Below are 23,362 nucleotides of genomic sequence, written 5' to 3' on the forward strand. Positions count from 1 at the left end.
ATAACTCACTATATAAAAGAGTATGTCAAAAATTTTGTATATTTAACACAAACTTATGCCCATTTTCACCTTGCTTCCTGAACTGGCCAAACAATGATGATTTGAGAGAATTACAAATTTACATATGAAGTAGCACACAAAGGAAAAATTATTTCTGAAAGATCAAACACACTGCAGGCTATAATAGCCCCCCCCCTCCAACATCCAGATTTTAGGGAATTCCCCCCCATCCAAACATGCGAGAATAGTAAAAAAATATATAGCTTGCATACCATATTGCCATCATAACAATTACATTACAAATGCTTTCTTAGTCAATTTTTAAAAAAAGTTGGGAAAATGTTTAACTCTACTGGGTATGAGCTATTAATGGAACTGCCAATTATACTTCCAAGAAGTAGTTTTGTTTCGATAGAGACATTTAATGTAGGAGGTCAAAGGGTAATAACATCATTTGGAGATAATACCATTTGTGCAGAGGCCCCTTTGACTAGAATTCAAATCTATGTTGTTTCGTCCAGTGCACCTGTCTCTTCTCTATTACCACAGTTTCAATTTGTTAACCTCTGAGTTCTATACATCATTTTTTCTTTTCCTCTGATAGTTTACACACCGTTGTAACAAAAAGCAAAATTTCCTCATGTAGAAAGCAGAGCATATATGTGAATAAATGAGTAAACGCACATGTAGGATGGAGATGGGAGGAAAAATTTTGGCAATGTTGGCTAAATTTGCATCTTTATTTACTGCCAACTGGTCCCTGTACAAGGCCTATGAGAATTACTAAATTCAGTAATTTCTTAATTGTTCCGTCCCATATTTTTTTATCTTTGAAATTGAATATGGAAATAAAACGAATAGAAATGAAAGGAAATATATAGAATTCAAACATATAATAGATATGATGACCATTTGATCTCTTAAATATAAATAGGAATGCTTAGAATAGAATATAGGGTAACAGATAAAAAATAGTAAAAGATGAATCCTGTGCATTATTTGCTTTACTTTTTCTTCAAACCATACCATGTTACTCTGGCTCCTCTCATCCTTGACACAGTTATAGTTAGACTCTGGATCTGTACCAACACGGCTGCATATGCACGCTGTAATATTGTGTGAAAATAGAATTAGAGACGAAGGGTTATCTCATGTGACAGATAAGAATTATGAGGGGTTTCATAATAAGAGAAAGGAAGTTAAACTTTCCTTTTAAAAATGTTTTATTCACATTTAAATTATCAATTAATTTAAGTAATATGGATTTATAAAAAAATATTGATTTTTTAGATATAATTGATTATAAATGTAGCAACATCGGAGGCATTGTGGCTAAGTAGATAAGTCTCCTGACTATGAGCCATGATTGAAGCCAAAGTTTGAATCACAAGATGGCGCTCACATATTTTTGGCAAGGTGTTAATCTACATTTGCCCCTCTCTACCCAGGTGTTGTAAATGGGTACATTGTAATGAGAAATTCCTTTAAAGCTTGAGCACCTAGGATGCCCATCTAAAGCTGAGGTAATAATTATATTATCATGTTAGACAGGGCCCGCTGGAAGGACAGTTTTTGAAACTGCACTAGTGGCTATCCTGTATAAATATGATATATTTACTATCATTAGTTATTACAATGAATCATGTTCATCACATATCATCCTCATTTATCATTTAAGCACAGTTTACTTTGATTGGATTTCACTTTGAGTTACATAAAGTTCCCAGTAAATTTTGTTATTCAATAATTTAACCTGGAAGTTACTTTTTTCATGAAATTCTGTGAATTCATTGTTCATCATGAATTCTGTGAAATTTCTCTGTTTTCCGTTTAAAGAAAGCTGGCGACTCTACCATAGCGATAAAAATGTATCAAATTCTGTAATTTTTACCTCTACATGGTGAAGGATTGGTAGGCTCGACCCCAAGAGGGCGGTAGAAGCCATCTCGGCATGTCTGGCAGTTGAGTCCATCTGTGTTGTCACGGCAACCTACACAAACTCCTCCTCCATTGTAATTCCCATTCTCGTCGATGCTTAGGCTCTGGGCATCGACCATGTTATCGTAGTAACAGTCATCGGCATGTCCATGACAATTACATGCTGATAAATAAACAATGGAAATTTATATTACTATTTTCAACAATTAAATATAAATGTAGATATCCACTGTAGATATTCAACAGATATCCACAAGGAAGTAATAGAACATTTTCTCGATAGCAAAGGAGAGAGGATTGCATTTAAAGATGATACATGTAATTTGGGTTTTTTTAAATACCGGAAAAAATGATTTCCTTGAAAAATGAAGTGTTGAATCAAGATTAATTCAAATAACGCATAATTTTTGTTATCAAATCTTTTTCAATTAAGGTAACTGAAGATATTAAATGTAATGTGAATTCTTACTAATAAATACTTACGTCTGCAACTATTGCCAAAGTCGGCGTTGCCCGGTCGCCATGGAAATTGCTGAAAACCCCTGCAGCATTGGTTACACTGATCACCGCAGGTGTTATGTTCACATATACATTTCAATGCCTGGAATATGATATAATAGATGAGTAAACAATTAGATACGTAGGGGATAGGGTAATACAATAATATTTGTTGTAAATGCTGCTCCAGGGGGCCGTTTCATAAAGCTGTTCGTAGTTAAGAGTAACTTTAAGAACGACTAGTGAACCTTTCTTACGTGCTTAACCATCGCCAATGAATATACCATTTTCCACAAGAAAGGATCACCAGTCGTTCTTAAAGTCGCTCTTAACTTACAAACAGCTTTATGAAACACCCACCAGAACATATTTCTTACTTATACAGTCCCACCTGAATAGCAGGCCACCTCTCTTAAGCAGCCACCTGCCTATACTGACTTCTAAACCGAATCCCATGGAAGCACATTATGAGGCCATTCTCATTACGCTTTCTAAAACTAGTTTACTGGAAACCGATTCAGGAAACCACTTTGGAAGATCGCTTTGCTAGCATTCCCACTTGATCACACGAAAGTGGTTTTCAAAATCACTTCACGTAAAGCGCTCTTGTTGCTATGGAAACGCTCTCAGTCGGGTGACACGTTTCGCGCGAAATTCGAAACCGCAGCATAGGCATTCTACACCTGTCGTGTGGAGTAGCACGCTCAAAATGTGCAAAGATCGCTTCCCGAACGGTTGTGTCCTCACTTACACTAAAACCAGTTTAACGAGGCAAAGCGATCTTGAAAACTACATCGCGAGGTGGTTTTCCAAACTGGTTTGAAAGATCGCTTCCAAGACCGCTTTGACCGTTCTCACTATGCATTAAACTAGTTTCCACTTAACTAGTTTCCAGTAAACTGGTTTTAGGAACGTAGTGAGAACAGCCTCATAAACTAGTTTCCACTAAACTAGTTTACTGGAAACTAACTAGTTTTAGGAACGTAGTGAGAACAGCCTCAATGACACTCTTCTCATTACAATCCTAAAAACTGATTTACTGGAAACCATAGAGTTAGAAGATTGCTTCCCGAAGAGTAGTTGTGTCCTCACTTGCATTAAAACCAGTTTTAAGAGGCAAAGTGATTTTGAAAACTACATCGCGGTTTGGAAGATCGCTTCCAAGACCGCTTCGACCGTTCTCATTACAAGTTAAACTAGTTTACACTAAACTAGTTTTCAGTAAACTAGTTTAAGGACAGTAATAGGAATGGGATCTTAAGAGTACAAGACATCTGCCAGCTTTATATTTAGAAAACATAACACATTTCCCTTAGGTAGTCACAGTTTTCATTATACTCCTCTTCCCATCACTATGTTTATTACAATTAATTTTGGGAAAATCCTAAAAGATATTGAAGTATCAATCTTGTTCAAAATACATGTCATACCTTGAAACTGCTACCCAGAGTGCAGCACTCATCCATCACTCAATGCCACTCTCAAAACCCATTTGACAAACTATATATATACATAACAACATCACCTAAAAAAAAACCTCATGGCAACAGAAATATGAGAAATGTATTTATCACTAAGGTCAATGTTATCCCGACCCCCAAAGTCATCCATCGCTGGCGAGCCAGAACTCCAGGGTACCCCTGCCTAACTTCTGCCGCCTTGCAAATTACCAACTGATACACATTCTCTTTTCCATCCCTTTTCTTAAGTCATGCATGTCAGCAGTAGATAGCACATTTGGAGTGACCTTTGACCCTCTGGGACACCCTCAGGTGACCCTAGGACATTCCAAAGAATGCTGTTATATTGAATAATTGGTAGGTTTCTTGCCACTGTTCTTGGAGCTGTCAGGTTCATTCTCAAGGACATATCGCTACTAGGGGCCACACCCCCCTCAAGGCAATAGTATATAATATTTCATGGTGAATAGTAATCACTATACCATGGTGTCTGGGGCATAGCGAGGTGTTTAAAGGTGGTGTTTCAGACACCTGAAGAAACATTTTTTATTCTATAATTATGAGGCCTTAGCAAACATATGAAATATCATTTAGATTTCTATAGATGTCATTGGATGGGATTGATTAATAGGTTAGGGGGAAACACTAGAAGATTAATGTCTGCATCCATCCAAATCAAGTCACTGTGTAACTATTTCCTCTAGGCTTGGCATTTGAAAAGATGATGATTTCACAAAAACCCTATTAAAATTCTACTTAAATTTCCGATATTATGAAGATCAAGGAAAAAATTGGAGAGGAGGAAATATCAAAATTTGATATGCAATTGGTAAAGTTGGCAATCCAAATTACAACTACACCTTTTTATGGACATTTGTCTTGGATATAACCAGTCATATCGTTTCCCTATATAAAATTTTGTCTGCTAAAATGCATTTACAGAAAGAGAAAAAACAGGATAGACAATTTTTCAAATAAATTACTCTTTAGGGAGTGATTGAAAACCAAACTTCCAGAAAATGATAACCTTGAAATTGGAGAGAGGCATCCATTCCACCAAACTGTAGCCCCAGTTACAGACTATTAGAGACATGATTGGTGGAATTCATCTTTCAGGAGAGAAAGGTGAATAAAAGATATTTATGCTTTGAATGCAATTTGTAATAATAGGTAACTTGATTATTACTAACAGATAAAACTTTGTCATATAGAGCACCAACAATGAAAAAGTTTTAATCTTTGGCATCTGATTTTTAGGTTAACACCTAAAGGTTTTTAATCTTTGGCACCTTGTCTCTTGGTTAACACATATTAACAACTTTAATATATAAATATATACTTAACACAAGAATTAACTACTTCTCCTGCTGTATTTTCCCCGTTCCTATATGGGAGGGTTTATGGGGGTTGTTGATACTGTTTCTTTCTTTCTGTCATTATTTATATTTCGGGCTGAAACGCCTTTTCTGGGGTAATTGGTTTCTATTCACTTGATTTCCAGCTAGTGGGTTGAATTGGGATGAAATTAGGATCTTATATTCATATATCAAAATTTATAGACACTCACATAGACATTGTACACCTTCAAGCTATTATCAATATTCCAACTTACCAGATCATTTGGTCCAGCAAAAGCATTTAATATACATTGCTCAGCATGACCAAAACATATACACTGACCTCCCACTGATATGTCCTTGATTGAATAATAGTACTGAAACAAACAAAAAATGAACAAAGTAAATTATCATACTGAATCTCGAAGCGATACATCATTCATTTATACTTACTTTATTCTTACACAAAATTTAATTGTATTTAGATAAACAAAATAGTGTAAATGGTATTTTCTGCTTGCTTAATACATACATTTATCATACTGAAATAAAATTCTAATGTGACTGAAAAAAATATGAAGAATTTTTTTTATTTCTATGAATATTTTAACAATAACTTGGATGTAACTGAAAAATAATTTGTGTTCCTCTGTTTTTTGCACATTTGTCAGGCAAACTGTTTTATCACCTTATTATTTGAACAATTTCAGCTAAATAAGTGACCAACTTTATGTAGAAAATTTGACAATTTACTAGTGTTTTAATCAACAAATTGGTTTCAAATTCATATTCTTTCAACAAACATTTTCTTGTGTGTAATCTTATATTCTTTTCTTACCCTCCTTGATACTATAGGATCGACATATCGTATACCACGGCTGTTAAAGGTCATAAGGTCGGCGTGTAACGTCCGGATCTGTTGAAGGCGAAGTCTAATGAAACGAGCTGATGTAAATTCCTACAGGAAAAAGAAATAAAGACAGCATTTGTTTTGTGTTACATAACAGTTTAGAAGAAACTTTAAATAAAGTGAAAAGTATAATTATTTGTATAATTGTAGGGTGCATCAACCTCAACTTATGAATTAAAAATCCCTGATATTTTCTGATCAGGAATTTCACGCAGGTGAGAAATTACCAGGTATTTAGCCAGTGTGATTGGTGATAAAAAAAACTATTTAAAAAACTGTTCAAATCCACAAAAAGTAATCACAATTAAGTAAGGAATTTTCAAAACTACAAGAACTTTTGAGAGAATTTTGCCACGGTTGCCAGGATAATTTGAAAAGTAATAAGTATTACCATAAGATCTATTATCTGATACACTGACATGCAGTCTGATATTTTGTGAATGACCTAATATATTCACAACTTTAAAAGAAATCAACCACAATGTACAAAGAAAAGGAAACATGGGCTTGAGAAGCAAATTAAATTAATTTAACTGATGAATAATTATAAAGAGATATCATAATGATAACTGACGACATAGTAATAAGTAATAAACATTGATTTCATTCAAGCATAACACTTCACATGTTCTTATTTGCAACTGACCTAAATCTAAAGTGGGTGGATCTAAATTTATTCCCTATTTTATGAGTTCAATGTTTTCAGAAGCTGAATAGTGCTACCATCGATGCACACAACCACAAATGAGCGTTAGATTCCACAAATGGGTGTTATCGCCTAATTAGTAGTATTCGGAAGGTCCGATACACACAAATGAAGGATTAAACATGAAAAGGCATCAGATTTAGAGAAAACCACCCATTACTGAATTTCTCATGGTTTAAGGGACCACAGGACAGATGTGAATTGGATAATTTCATTTCATATAACCACCGGGAGGAAATCATTACACCACTTAGGTCAACCCAAGAACCTATCTGCTTTTGTGCTCTGCAACCAGAGAGCAAATAATTGCGGAGGGCCTTTACCCCAAAAGAGTGTGTTCATGCACTCAAATTTCTGAAGCAATCACAACGTGTGTGCACAAAACACAGCTTTTCAGAAGAGCGATCAGTCGCATTGTTTCTCAAACTTCTGAAACTCACCAACTTCACACAGTGGATTCTATGATGTATATAAGTAAATTTGAATTGTATACAATACATGCCAAAACCAGAAGAAATCTGCAGTGCTCAGAAAAATTATTCTCATCTTTGCTGCATTCCACTTATTTTCAAAACCTGTTTTTAGGCAGAATTGCCATTGAAACGCACCTTGTTTCACCTCATTTTGAACGATTTTAAATAATTACTAACTGCTAAAATATTAAGTGAACCAAACCATGGTTTGAATTAAAAATTTTGAAAAGCCTTTTTCAAGTGGGGGCATCAATTGAACCCCACCCCCTTTTCCAACCAAGGCCATTCACCATCAATGAAAAGGAAAAAAAAATAGGTTCATGATAATTATGTGAACACACATCATCATCAAAGGGGGACCTCTGTCAACGGCATAGGATGAAGATGAAAAGAAAGCAATCTTCATATCAAAACTTTACCTTTCATTGTCAATATTTGACTGAGGCACTTTCAAACTCAACTTCACCGAGGTCAAGCATATTGGGCGTTCAAATAGATTCGATCCAACAAGAGTTTGTTCTCTTCCGCTCAATACACTATTTCATGTATGCTGGCCCGCTGCTATGCAATTAGACAAACATGCTGTTTTTTATGAGTGTACCATTGGTCTTTAGTTTGATCCAGCCTACCTACATGAAGGAAATACATCAGAGATATGGGTGATTTTGTCCCCATGATATCCCAAATCTGCCATATAATCCCCCAAATTGACTGTTTCGGGGCAACAGTTTTGTATAAGAGTTGCCCACAGTTCTGCCACAATCAATATTGAAAATATCTAGAAAATCAATATTCTATATTTCGCACTATAATCATATTTCCATTACACTTCATTCTTATTAAGAACAAGAGTAGCCCTTGAAATGAAAGAAATAGCCCCTAAAATTAGAAAATATTTGCTTAGAATCACCCAAGTACTTGCCACAATCAAATGAAAATATTTGCAAATTCAATAATGTACACTTGACAGTTGACAGTATGAAAATATTCCCATTTACACTTTAATTACTGGTTGAGCAAATAAGAAGCCCTTGCAATGAAAGGAATAGCTCCAAAAATTCAGCTATTGCCCAAATTTGAAATTTAAAGTAGCCCCTAAAAATAGAATACATTTCCACCAATGTTTTGATCATAGCCTAAAGTTCTACAATATATTTTTTATACCCTCTAACAATTTGTATTTACTGGTTAGTTATAAAGATGTTCACTGGTTTAATACATGAGATTTTGAAAGCTTCATTTTTAGTTTGTTACAAGCTCAAAGTGCTGCCAATAAAGTACACTGTACGTTATCTTAAATAAGCCCTTAAAAAGTTTTTGAATGCCCATTTGCAGATGCACATTATAATCTAAGACAGAAAACTATAAACTGTAAACCGGTGTGATGGCTTGGTTGGTAAGAGTGTCCGTCTCACAACCAGGAGATCGGGAGTTCAACCCCCGGCCACATCAGACCAAAAAGACGTTAAAAGATGTGAGTTGCAATTACCCTGTTTAGTGTTGGGATAGAGCAACATCCATCTGGCCCTGCACAGTGACTTCCAGGCCCATGATAAATTGGGCAAAATTACTTTTCTGACCATTTCTATTTCAGATTTATATTTCAACCAATCAAGTATCGACTATCGATTGTCATTTTTCCACTTTTCATAAAATTGTTCAGAGTATATCAATCCTAAAATTCTTTAACCTTTATCAATGAAATATGCAAAATAAAATTGATTAAGGGACTGCGATTCGGTCAATCCTCAAAATCAAATAGGTAAAGACCAACCCAAACCTACCAACCGGCATAAAACTATTTGCTTAGCTGCATTATGACAAGCAGAATTGGGTACAAGAAGAAAGAAATTCAGGGGAAAGAAATACATAATAGAGCAAGAAAAACTTCCTTTCTGAATCCCTGAATGGGAGTCCTGCTGGAGGCATGAAATAAAAGGTCGAAAAGCCACACTTTATTCAATGGGGTTCTATCCACGAGGCAATGTAAATAGGGAATCGTGAAAGGCCCAATATTAGTAAAAATGCCATTTATTATCTTATGGTCTTCTGGTTGAACTTGTAAAGAAAACAGTTGGGACTTTGGGGAAATAAAACCGTTTTAAAACCCACACAAGACGAGGTTGAATTGGGGAAATTTTAACGTTTCCAAACAAGAGACACCGGCGAATTCCTCCCTTGTTGTCATTTCGGTGAGCACGTTGAACAAAGTTCTTTAATTTACTTGATGGGTTGGGCAAGAAAGGCACAAAACTGCGAGATAGCTGAATCACATCGTGATGATTTCACAAGTTCAATAATCTATTCCCAGACAGCATTTATGCATGGCCCGTTTGCAAGAATCTCAAAGTTCAGATAAAGGTTATTCACTACATAAAGCTGCAAGAATTTGTTTTCCCATTTTATGTGATGAAGATGAGTCCAGACGTCCCTAGATATATGTGAATAAAGCCATTGGAAGTTCCAGAGAGAAGTAGGGTGTCTTGCCCATGTAATCATTATTTTTGAATCATGACTTCTTCATCCCCTCTTTATTTTGTTACACTGATAAATTAAGGACAAGTCCACCCCAACAAAAAATTGATTTGAATAAAAACAGAAAATTTCATCAAAATCGGATGTAAAATAAGAAAGTTATGGCATTTTTTAAGTTTTGCTTCATTTCACAAAACAGCTACATGCACATCTCGGGCGGTATGCAGATGAGGGAACAGATGACATCACTCACTCACTATTTCTTTTGTATTTTATTATATGAAATATGAAATATTTTTATTTTCTCGTCATTGTCATGTGAAATGAAGTTTCATTCCTCCCTGAACATGTGGAATTCCATTATTTTAACATATTGTGCTTCAGGCAAGGAGGTCCTAATCCTCAAATTCGTAAAAATTGAAATATTGTACCAATCAAACAATAAAAAAAAAGAAATAGTGAGTGAGTGACATCATCAACTCTCTCATTTGGATGTAACTGGCTCGTTCATATAAATATTTTGTTGAAAATAAGTGAAACTTTGAAATGTCATAACTTTCTTATTTTACATCCGATTTCGATCAAATTTTCAGCATTGTGCTTGTCTGATTTTTCTCTATTGAATCAAATCAACATTTTTCTGAGGTGGACTTGACCTTTAAAAAAACTTTGAATTAGTCTAAGTAGGTCTTTGATTTGTATTTTTGAAGCCTTGAATAAATTCTAAAAAAGGAGAGAAAAAATGCAAATTACTAGTAATATTTATCCTATAATGAGATTTGAACACACCACTTTGCCACTGTAAGCACAAGGATTATCCCTAGGTCCATTGATGGGTTGCTCAGTTCTACCTGAATATTCATTAGGTGTAGTCATTGAGTCTGCAGGAATAAACTATATTCTGGACACCAAGAACAGATAGTCATACGGGAAAAATGAGCATCCTGCCAATCCCCCTCCCAAAAAACATGAAACAAAACAAAACACTTTTAGTGTGGCCTTCCTTCAAATTCATTGCCTTTTCATTGTTTTTTTTTTGGGGGGGGCAGTTTTTTTTCACATCATCCCAACATCAGGAATAAGTGTGGTGTGACAACTATCAAAAGAAAATAAATTTAACATTCCTAGATATAACCCAATTATGAACATAGCACACAGACAACCAAATCTCTGTAGGTTGAATTTCACAATCAATTAGATTTTTTTCCAATTACATTGTTGGAGCCAGCCCTCAGCGCAAGTTCACTCTACACTGTTGCCCTGCATGGCGGTGACATATGAGAGGGCAAAACATGTGTATATGCCACTAACAATATCGCAACTGTTAAAAGATGGATTAGTAGCAATAAATTAGGGTGTCACTTTCTTTGCTATGTTTCTTCATCATCATAAAATAATCTATTAAAAAACATGAAGCATTAATCAAAATTGTAAATCTGTATTGACACCCAGGTTCAATGGGGGGACCCTCAATAGACTACATGAATATGGCTGGAATACCAAATTCAAAGAAATTTTTCATATTTCACTCATTGAATTTCTTCTTTGTATACATATCCAATGCCTATGATTTTTTCATATCTGTATTCAATTATTGCTAATTCTTTGAAAATAGATTTGTAAAGGCCTGGTCACACCGCCCGAGCATTGTTGGAGCGGTCGTGGAGCGCTAGGGAGAGGAGGTCGAATTTCGCTCACAAAATTGGGGAAAAATCAAAAACAAAAATCAAAAACAAAATAAAAACAATTGAAATAAAAAATGGGGAACGGGAGCAAGCAGTGATTATTTTTTCTCTCCACTCCACGACCGCTCCAAAAACGCTCGGGCGGTGTGACCATGCCTTTAGTACGATAATTGGTGAGCAGTGAACCTGATACGTGAGAACATAGTCCCAGTGTGTTGTAAGGCAAGCAACAACTGTAAATTTTCAAGCATTCATGATGGAAAGTAGTTTACTGTGACAGAAACAATGTCTGAAGAAAATGAGACCTGTTGATTGAATCGAGTATACGGTTCTAACAGTAGAGGTTCTAACATTCTCATATAATATGTCACTAAGTCTCATGATTGATATTTCTCATTTTCTGAACAAAATCCCAGAGATTCCACTAAGGCATATAAATCTATACATGCAAACAACCACAGATATTCAAAACTCTAAAAAAAATGTTTGATTTTTCAAATACTACCTTATTCAGGAATTTATTCTTATGAACATTTCAGCTCCAAAAACAAACATTGCAAACTGTATAAAGCAGGCCTACTACCACAGAATTTTAGATCACAAAAAAACTAAGACAAAATTTAAATTAAAGTTAATATATTCACATGTCTACCCTTTTTTTTTTCCTTTTTCTTTTTTTTGGGGGGGTTCACAAACTTCACATCCTAACCCATCATGCAAGTATTCCTTCAACTCTGCCTTAAAAGCTTGATTTCCTTTACACATTCCTGGTCATGTGCACTTACAACAATATAGCTGTAAGCCTGGCCCACCTTTATAAAAATCATATTAAAATTCAAAGCATACATGTAGGATAAAATATGTCTTTGGCTCCCATATACAAGGCATTGACATATACTGAGTGTTCTGATTCAAAGATGTTCGTAAATTCTGTATGACTAAAGAAAAAGGGTAAAGAACTGAAAAAAGAAATATCATTCAGAACAATTCACAGATTCTTTATAACTCAGTCTAAGTGAAATAATCCACATATCTATTTCAGGTTGTTATCAATTGATTAGATCTCGGTCATATCTAGGCAAATGGGTACAGAATTGTACTTCCCTAAGCTCTCTATCTTCACCATTTATTAGCTGTACGTACATATCTCATCGTCACAAGTGTTCAGTTCAATTAAATCAAGGCCATGTCTACACAAATCTGTCACAGATAAATTTCAATTCATGTAGATTGCTTAAATAATCAAAGAAACTGCCTCAAAATGATGAGAAAACATTTGTGATGCCCTAAAGAAAAGTATACTAAGATTTGGAGCTTGCTCAATAGAAAAATACAAAATGAATTTCAAGACTGCTGGAAGTCACATGCAGTATGCACTGCACACATTTTTGCAAGTATGTTCAGCCCAAACATCATTGGTCATTTTGGGGTCATATAAGTATCTGCCAAGTAATCTTTCACCTTTTATTAAAAAGATATTTAGTGTTGTAATGACATGAAAAAACTATAAAAAAAAAGTAAAAAACATTTCCCAGAAGGATTTCCTTAAAGGAACGACCCCCCCCCCCCCCCGCAGTAAAACTTCCATTTCTAACCTTATACATTCACTAATAGTATTTTCAAAGTTTTTGTTAAATTAGAATGATTTATTATGGCATGCTTGACTTGACCTAGCAAGTATCATCAACTTTCCATAATAATCAGCTCCTAATATTATCTAAACATTGTCATTTTTTATGAGAGGAAGTAAACCACAATACATCTATTCAGAAGCCCGGAGATGACTGAAATTGGGATCTCTCCAAGTACCATCAGTGTGCATTTGACTATCACAAGATTTTAAAGGGCCAAGTTATGAATGTTTAAATCTTAGATGGGGGAGCATGGGGGAGCTTGGGTTGCTTGGGGGACATAAACCCCCTAAGGTTTTGCAACCATGAAAAGGGGGAGAAAAAGAATGAAAGGAGAAATAAAGGGGTGAAATGATATTCTTTTCTGAAATTAAATCAAAGTCTATCACAGGTCAGATTTTGTTATTAAAAAGGTTAACATTCAGCATTATAAAAATATTGCCCCATACACCATATCTGCCCCCTCAAAATGTTTGGCTTATCACACCCCTGGTTCAAACATAGGACAATAAGCCTATGATGACTTGTAGTTTTATGTATAAAGAGAATATGTATATTCATAAATGGATTGAAAAAATTAGTTTAAAAAATGCAGATAATATACATTCCAATCCTCGATGCATACTGTTATACCACAGTCATTCTTCATGCAAGAAACACTTATACCCTTTTTACACAGGCTAAAATTTCCTTAACCCCGTACTATAGGTGGGGCTAAATTGCCATTTAGCCCCACCTATAGTATGGGGTTAAGCTTAGCCCACTTTCTTTTTACACAGCATTTTTGCAAAGTGGGCTAACCCCACCTATAGTACAGGATTATTTGGCCCTGCAAAAAGCAGGGTTATCCCACCAATTGCGGTGCTAAGAGCAATAGTACGGGGTTAAAATCGCATGTGTAAAACGAAAGTGGGCTAAGCTTAACCCCGTACTATAGGTGGGGCTAAATGGCAATTTGGCCCCACCTATAGTACGGGGTTAAGGAAATTTTAGCGTGTGTAAAAAGTGTACGAGTGAAGTACTTGTACTACGAATGATCGACAAAAACCACTAGTCCGGGGTTAGCGAGTTTCGTGTGTAAAAAGCAAGCATTCCTTATCCGGGGTTAGCAATAACAATTTGGCATGTGTGAAAAGGAAAAAAAATAGTACGGGGTTAAGGATAGTACGGGGTTAGCGATAGTCCGGGGTTAAGAAAATCCTGTGTAAAAAGGGTATTAGTCCATACAAAGAGGGGAACCATTGAAAAATACATGTTCTCCCCCACAATCTTCCAATTATTATGGGGGTTTTATCCCTCTCAATCACTAAGAGGCCGTTCTCATTACGCTTTCTAAAACTAGTTTACTGGAAACCGATTCAGGAAACCAGTTTGGAAGATCGCTTTGCTAGCGTTCCCACTTGATCACACGAAAGTGGTTTTCAAGATCACTTCAAGTAAAGCGCTCTTGTTGCTATGGAAACGCTCTCATACCTCTTTCATAAACCCCATTAAAATGAATTAGGCGGCTAATAGCAGCATAATTTGGTCGTAAAATTGGAGGAGGACAAGAGTTATCCGCATTACTCTGATGCTGCTATTATCCGCATAATAGCAGCATCGGGACAAGATTTTGAGTTTATGAACGCATTTCCAAATAATGCGGATAATTGCCATGGTGCGGTCACAAGGTCACCCTTTTCCAACACAACCGCATCGGAGGGGGCGTGTCCAGTTGTCATGGCGATTATTCGCCTTTTTCAGGACGGGCGCTCGTAAAAATAATGCGGCTTATTTTCGGAGTTTATGAACGCAATTTTTATTGAATTATCCGCATTACTCTTAGGCGGCTAATTGGAGGATAGGTTTATGAAAAGGGTACGGTGGGGTGACACGTTTCGCGCGAAATTCGAAACCGCAACATAGGCATTCTACACCTGTCGTGTGGAGTAGCGCGCTCAAAAAGTGCGAAGATCGCTTCACGAAGAACGGTTGTGTCCTCACTTACGCTAAAACCACTTTAACAAGGCAAAACGATCTTGAAAACTACATCGCGAGGTGGTTTTCCAAACTGGTTTGGAAGATCGCTTCCAAGACCGCTTTGACCGTTCTCACTTCACGTTAAACTAGTTTCCACTAAACTAGTTTCCAGTAAACTAGTTTTAGGAACGTAGTGAGAACAGCCCAAAGATTAACAGCTAAGTTACAAACAGCCCTTTAACTTCTTCGTAAATTCCAGGCATTAACACAGATAAAATCCTATTACTAAATTCAAAGACATTTTGACAGTTAATATATTTATGAGGGATGCTCATTATGAGGACCTCTCAGGCAATTTTGAATTCTCAATTACGATCCCCTACAAATTTGGCTCATAGGGAGAAAATCAGGTTCCTTTCATTCATTCAATCTTACAAATTGGATTTGTAGGCTGACATTCTGCCCAATTATAGTCACACGGTTATGCTCAGGGGTCCCAGGGATCTTCACAAACTAAAGTCAGTGAGAACTATTGTTATAGGCTACCGAAAACCTTGTATCTGATTGGCTAAAAGTAGATTAGTCAGTAAAAAATCACTGACATGGTGCTTCATGGAAGACTCCCCATGTATCCAAAAGAGGCATTTGAATTAAAGAAACAATTTATTAGAAATCAAGAATCCAATATTATCCAACGTTGACGGTGAATGCACATAGAAATTCTGTTTCTTGCACTACAAAGCACTCAAAACCTGTCATTTCCAAACAATGAAAAGTCAAATAAAGTTCTCATGAGAGCAAACTAGGTTTATATTTACTTAGTACTCTGAAAGTGCTGATTGGTGTACACAATTTCATTTGATATGTCCTTTTTTTTCAAAAAGGAATATAATTTACAAAACAAACACCTATGTTTGAAGGTATTTCTTTTCAAACAAGATACATACCTACATGTACCACTTCAATCCAACTTGGCTTGTTGGTTACGTTGACTCGCTGGTCTCCATTACAAATACCATGAATGGGACTAAATTAATCTCATAGTGAGTGGATTAGTTAATAAAATACTTACTATTAAAACCTGGCTTGGATTTGCAGCAGTAGGTCTCCCATTGACGATTGATGTGTGTATCTCGCCGTTCTCTAGAGGCTCCAGTTTGGAGTACAACGATGTACACGTGACCTCATCATCCCGCGAGAAGCGGTGCATATCCCGCGAAGGAACAATCCCATACTCTTTCACGCACTCGCTGTCTGAAATAGCAAAGTACTGCCAGGGCTTGTACATTTCCCCGTCTAAAGAGCGTTCCAGGATCCAGTTCCCAGGCCGCGGTGAATTGGCTGCTTTTACGATTACATATGCTACTTGGTAAATCTGAGGGAATTAAGAAGCAACATAAATGCATTTTATATCAAGGTTAAAGGATTGAAGTAGTTTTCAAATTCAAAAGTTAGTTTTGGGTACAAAAGGCAAAAAGTTCTTGTTTTTTTTGTGAAATATTGTGTATTCACATCAACCAAGCCTGCTACTTAAGTACACAAACTGACTTAGATTTCCCACAAATTATCATAATGAACCAAGCTATGAAAAATGAACATAATGTCATTTGCTATTTTGTACTAATCCCTTCATGCCCTAATCCCTATTGAGGAAGATAAAATGACACAATTCACCATTTTTCTTTAAAAAAATTAAAAAGCTAAAACACAACTACAACTATAAAAAGAGAAAACAAGTTGCTTACTGTGTTTCACATAATTTCAGCATACAAAGTTTTAGAAATACAGGTCTTTTTTAATTCAAATGCTCATCTCCCTTTGTACTCCCCTGTGCATAGCCTATTTGTTTACTTAAAGTCATAAAAGTATGCTAGGAGAAAAAAATCTGATATTTAACAGGACTAACGATATTCAAACAAATTGGCAACTGAGGCCTAGGGATATTTGCATTCACCTGATCCCATGTCAACTTGGAGGAATGAATCCAAAATATGATATCTCTCTCAAAACGAATTGTTTGTTTTCCATTTAGTCATATATCACTTTAAATATAGAGGACTGACAATCAGTGGACAAGTACTGTATAAGAGTTGTACTCACAGTGAAACCAGAATCTACAAAAAAAGTTAAGTCAAACTCTAAAAAATTTGGAAATGCGAACAGCATTCCATCATTTTGGGAGCACTTTTCTGTCAGTACTAACATACAAGTAAGCCTGCATGCATATAGGCTCATCGAGGAATTTGGCAGAAATGAATATCCCTTCACTTACCACCCTCCCAACATACACACCCTTCAAAATGACAGAAATGATTTTTATGATTTTTTCCAATTAATTACAAGTTAAAAATTATCAAAAGGGAACGAGCAAAATACATTTCATGGAGAGTGGTTGGGGGGGTGGAGACTGCAGTGATTATCCAAGCAAGACAGGATATTCCTCGATCTTTGCATACTGGTATGGTACAGGTAAAGTTTACAAGAGGTGGTTTCAGACCGCCTCGAAGTTCGCCAGTTCCAGGTATTCTCTGATCGGGAAATTTACCCCGATCAGAAAATACCAGGTATTTTGGTAATGTGAAAGCAAACTATTCGTAATTTCCCCGAAAGAAAATATCCGCTAAATAGTAGGTACTTGGCGAAATTACGAGAACTTTCGTGGGGATTTTTCCAAGGTAGCAGGTATTTTGGCGATGTGAAAGCAAATTACGGGAACTTTTAGCCCAGCGTGTCGTTGGGCGCGGCGGTGTGGGTGGCTGCTGGGCTAGTGATTTTGAATTTCGCGCCTTGCCTGCTTATCAGACCATAATGCGCATGCTTGAAATTCGGGAACTTATCCCAAAGGATGCGTTTCGGGGCGGTGTGAATGCAGGAATAATTAACGGGTATTTTTTTAGCCGAAAACAGTTCCCGTAATTTAACGGGGATTCTTGTGATCGAGGCGGTTTGAAACCGCCTAAGGAGACTACTCCCACCACAAAAAAGTGTGGTTTCACTTGATTTGATCCCAAACTCTGAGAAGAAAGAACAAATAGGATATGAGGTCCTCTTTCTTATCCTTCGGTCTTACAAAACTTTTGACACAATTAAGCCAGTTGGACACAATTGATTGAGTGGTTCCAGAATAAACAGATCTCCAGAAGACAATATTAACTTTTGGTTAATGGATATCTAATAGGTCTAAACAAAGCTACAGAGCATACAGATAGTGAGAATGGGGTGAAAAGAAACAAAGTTACCAGGACTTGGAGTGATTGTCCATTCATACTACAGAAAACTGTTGCGCTCTGCAAATCTTGATGACACCTAGAGAGTTAATTCTGTCACAAACTCAACAATGAATACTAAATTATAATAGGAAAGTTTACTTCAAGCCAGTAGATTCTAAGGAGCTTGACAAGAAATCCTGGAATGAATTGAATACTTCTTTAACATTTATAATGTAATGCAATAGGCCTGATAGAAATGAGGCAAAGCAAAATTCTTGGGGTTAATGTTACATTGCTTCTGACATGAGCATGCACTGAACCATTTCCTTTGAAATTTTCTTTCTTTTTTTTTTAATTTGCTAAAATTCAGAGATCCAGAATCAGATTTCCTCGAAACATTTTTGTCTTATTCTTGGCATAACCTCTCATCCTAAAGCAAAAAAAAGTTTGTTAAAATAGGCCTATACGGTTTTATTCCATGTGTGAATGAACTATTAAGCTCTATATCATAGAGCTTTGAGTTTGAATTTCAAATGTTTGCACAAAGAACATAAAGAAAGTTATCTCAGTGTAAAGATAAATTGATCACAATAGGAAGTGTATTTTGGTTTTAAAGTGTGAAAGCTTTGTTTGGTTGTGTAAAAGCACTCCAAAGAATGAACCAAAGGTGCTAATTTATGTCAATATGTACAGTTTGGTTTAGAGGTAGATTTGGAGGGCATAGGGTTCCTTCAGTGTCTTCATTTCCAGATCAGTATTTTTGTAAGTCATCATATCTAGTTTCCAAATCAAGTTATATCACATGTTCTGCAAAAGTTACCAGGTATTCTGCATGTTCAATCTTAAATGATTAGGATACATTTACATTGCTCAAAAACATCTTTTATACCAATATCTGAGTTTCCATCCTAAAAATTGAGCAAATAGGGCATTCATATTATTTAATCTGTCTCTCTCTCTCCTTCCTTCTCTTCACCTTTCTCATATCCCCCCCCCCCCCCCCTCCATCTCTCTCTGTTGCCTTAAGTAAATTTTCATTTGAAAAAACTATCAATATCTCTACTGCCCACCCTTATAATCATCAACATTGTATGACACCATCTTCTAGGAGCTCCATTACCACTGATTTTTTCATCTTTTAAAAATACCAGAGAAACTAAGAATTGTTTTCCGTCAATTGAAAATGGCAGGCAATACCATTCACCCTCCTTAACATCCCTCTTCCAAGTCCAAACAATCATTTTTCATATCCAAATAAACCTGCTTATCTAACAGAATGGATCCTCAAGTGCTCATTACCATAGGAAAACATCCTCTTTGAATCTCCTTTCGAGCAGACTGTCTCTCGTCATCATCATCGCTTGGAAACGATGTACCTCCACTCTCACACATTACTATCTTGTTTTCTGAAAATTATGAAGTGCTTAAAGTGTGAAGATAGTTTTACAACATCAATATTCAGATGTAAATTATTTCATGTCAGTTCAAAATTACTTTGACACCCATTTCCAATCTGGATCGTGGAAAGTCTCTCCCATACTGGCAAGAATTTGGCTGTCAAAATTTTCTTGACAACATTGTTCATGAATAAAATGCATAAGCATGCACACGTGAACTTGGATTTTAAGCTGAAAAACATATGTGCCCCTCCCAAAGTAATGCAGTCCTGGTCAGACTTTAAACAAATTCTCAGCCAAACATAAATTCTAGCAGGCAAAGATGACATCACCCCAAGTCTTTTGCTCACCAAATGATGATTTTTGTTTTCCAAAAGAGTCTTGGGGAAGAGGCATTTACTTTTATACAAAATTACAATCTTAAGTTTAACATTTACATGTAAGTAAAAAATTGAATATCAGTGAACTATTTATGGGAGGAAGGTGAAGCCTGAGAACACTCAGACCTGCATGTTCTGTAAATATATCACACAAATTTAAAGTTCTGATCCCAAATAAACATTGCAAGTAATAATAGGTTATTTACAGCAATATTGCAAAACAAAAGTAGAACCAAAATAGATTGTCTATTATGCTAATAAAATAATTTAAAAAATTCCCCATTCCTGAATGACTCCTAAAAAGAGAGTATGTTGCTAAGATTCTGTTGTTAATTCTTCCTCCAGATCAGATGGTATTGATGTCATGAAGTTGGGAAATCCAAAACATGAATCCAAGGCTAATTCAATTTCTAATCTCCACAAAAACAAGCCCTATTCCTGACCTACAGAAAGGTAACAGGTATTCATGTTTACACTAGAGGAACCTGATTATATTTATAAACGAGATTTATGAATTATTCAATCGAAATATAACCAAGAGCACACTTCTGTATTCAAGTCAAAGGTCACACTAAAAAGTTAAAAGTTATCCAAGGTCAAATACTGTCCAAGTACATATCTGAGTGTTCCTAAAATCAAAAGGCAAAAATTATAGTATGAATATAATTGATTTTATGGGTTCTTTTCTAAATACAGTATAGCTTTTTATACAATGACTCCTTTAGTAAGGCCAATATACTATTACACAAAGTGGTGGAGGAGAGTAGGAGAGGGCTGAGTTGAGGGAGGAGGATGCGCTGAATATAGTAAAGTGAAGGGAAGGGGTAACTAATGTAAAGGCAATTTCTGTGAAAAGAATCACCTCCAGTGGTCGGGGAGGGAGGGGCTAAACCAGATTTAAAACCTTTATACTTATTATGCAGTCGTTTTTGTGTGACACAGGAAGAAAACCTCAGAGCTAGAACATGATTTGAATAGAAATCAACAGATTTAAGATCTATTAAGTTAATAATCATAACAACAACACAAAACATAAAGAATTATACTTTGAAATCTTTGAAAATTCTCAACTTCTTGTTTACCAAGAGCAGTAACATTTTTTCAGCAAACCCTATAAAAAGAAATCATTACACCAGTTAATTCCAATAAAGATGCCATGCAAGCTTCTTGCAAGAAGAAAGCATCAGCAATATCCAAATATAAAGACTTGATCAAGTTCACATCCTTCCATTCTCTAATAAAGATAGATTTAGGACAGCTCACTAAAGCCAGAAATAGGCCTATGATTGAATGTCTGAACACGGTCAAGAGAAAAAGAGGATGAAAACTTCAACAATTTGAGGATGCTGTTTTCAGGTCGTCACAACACAACCTGCTGCGGGAGACGGGGGCTGCCCTGAAGATGGCCTTTGGTAACTTTGAAAGGAAATAAAAAAGACCAAGTGAAGATAGGATGGGTGGATGACTTTATTATCAGAGGAGGGGATATCACAAAATTTCTTAAAATTGAGTTTGAAATATCAATTCATGGCCTGATTTCCCACGAGGAATCTATCATGTGACACTGTTGGATCCAGCATTATTCTGCCTGCATCAAAATTGAAGGCACTCTACAAAGAAATAGATTATATTCAATAATGAAGGCATTGTTTCCCCTTGTATCAACAAGAAACTTTACACATCAAATTATGAATTTCATATATTCATGTATTTTTTTAATATTCGGGTTTTCATGTGATAGCCACACATGATACATGTGAGGGGGTAGATTATGACAAAAAATTATGACAAAAAGTGTGAGTATTTTTAACAGTTCTTTGTCACACCATAACACACAAAAATCTTACCCAGACAGGTCCAAGGCAATGGAAGGCACTTTCGTGACATTTCATTATCAATGCAATCAAACCTACGTATCTTTTGAGGCACACTTTTACAGCAATTTTAAATGAGTTAAACTTGGTTTTGCAGATCTGCATTTCACATCTTTCACACCATCAACTGGTAAGTGACTTCACTTTCTTAGCAAAGACTCTTAAATAAACAAAAAAGAATCCATGAAAAACCGATAACCTATTCCCAAACCCACAATTACAAGATGAATAGGACATTGACTGATCATCTGTATGCCTTGATGCAAACTTGCCATTCATCAAACCATATAGATGGGACTACAGTTTCCAAATTTCAAGTACCATTACCTTGAATGGTAGCAATGGAGAGTCAAGTAGGGAAGAACAGGTGCCTTTGGTCTGTGTTGTATTTCAATGAACAAAGGTTTTGGCATCTCCTGGGATAGGTCTAGGGTTCAAGTCTTTCTGGCCTAGAGGCAAGGGGAATAATGGCAATCAGCTGTTCATCTTGTCTACATCAATTATCAAAGAAACCACATCATAATATGTAACAGATTTTCATCATTCAGACACTCAGGCCTGTAGTCTGAAGTCAGGTTTAACTTCGACCACGGTCTAAAAAATATGGGGAACCAACAATTCAAATATTTTTGTTTGTATTGTATTTACATAATAAAGAAAAATTCTTAAATTATTCACAGACAATAAAGAACAATTTGGGAGTCATATGAGTTAATAAATTGAATGTTTACTGTTAGGGATGTGAGCCCAATTGGCTCTCAATAGTTAAACCAAACCTTTAAAGCAGCGTTTAATTTAAACCCAAGTTCAGAATACGGGCCTCAGAAAATATATGGACTATTGACGAATTAACTGATCCTTGAATACATTGCAATTATTTTTAAGATTGTTCGTTTAGAGGTAAAAATCTATATGCCTGCGTGATTATTTCCACAGTTATGCTGCATAATTACAATACCATAAAATAAACAGAGTACTTGTTAAAAGCTACTGAAATCAATGCATGTCTAGGAGCAATATGTATTGCTAGTAATGCTCACGAGGAATGGAAATAAATCTCTTGGCATCCCACATGACGGGGCACTGAATGATGAGACAAGGTGTTACACTTTGTTTATGAACTTGTCAAAAGATATGACAGGATTGGAACCTTGAGACCTACAGACTTCTCCAGGGATGAAGATGGATAGGGGAGAATACTAGACAGAACTGAAACTAGGATGGGAACAGCAGACATATATCTCCAGGATTTCTTTCTGAACATCTGAAGATATCAAAGGAAGGATGAGTCATACATCTGTATATATTATATACCAGTATTTCTGGATTCATGAATTCATACATGACAAAGAACATTCAAACAGAAAATTACAGACAGTATGTATTCTTTTAGGTGAATATAGTGTCAAATATTTCATAACGGACGCTAA

The 23,362-nt window shown here is 35.8% G+C and overlaps 1 protein-coding gene across 1 annotated transcript in view; it reads right to left on the reverse strand.

The window, feature by feature from the left end:
• The window catches only part of LOC121431303 (laminin subunit alpha-2-like), an 84,420-nt gene that overhangs the window by 52,216 nt on the left and 8,842 nt on the right, over positions 1 to 23,362 (reverse strand). The window contains exons 2-7 of the mRNA XM_041628813.1: positions 16,145 to 16,447; positions 6,072 to 6,191; positions 5,509 to 5,610; positions 2,422 to 2,539; positions 1,892 to 2,101; positions 1,027 to 1,106 (exon numbers count right to left, since the gene is read on the reverse strand). Of these exons, the coding sequence (XP_041484747.1) occupies positions 1,027 to 1,106; positions 1,892 to 2,101; positions 2,422 to 2,539; positions 5,509 to 5,610; positions 6,072 to 6,191; positions 16,145 to 16,447 (933 nt within the window). The remainder of the gene's footprint in view (positions 1 to 1,026; positions 1,107 to 1,891; positions 2,102 to 2,421; positions 2,540 to 5,508; positions 5,611 to 6,071; positions 6,192 to 16,144; positions 16,448 to 23,362) is intronic.

This window comes from Lytechinus variegatus, chromosome 17, assembly GCF_018143015.1.
Source record: "Lytechinus variegatus isolate NC3 chromosome 17, Lvar_3.0, whole genome shotgun sequence".
Lineage (NCBI taxonomy): Eukaryota > Metazoa > Echinodermata > Echinoidea > Temnopleuroida > Toxopneustidae > Lytechinus > Lytechinus variegatus.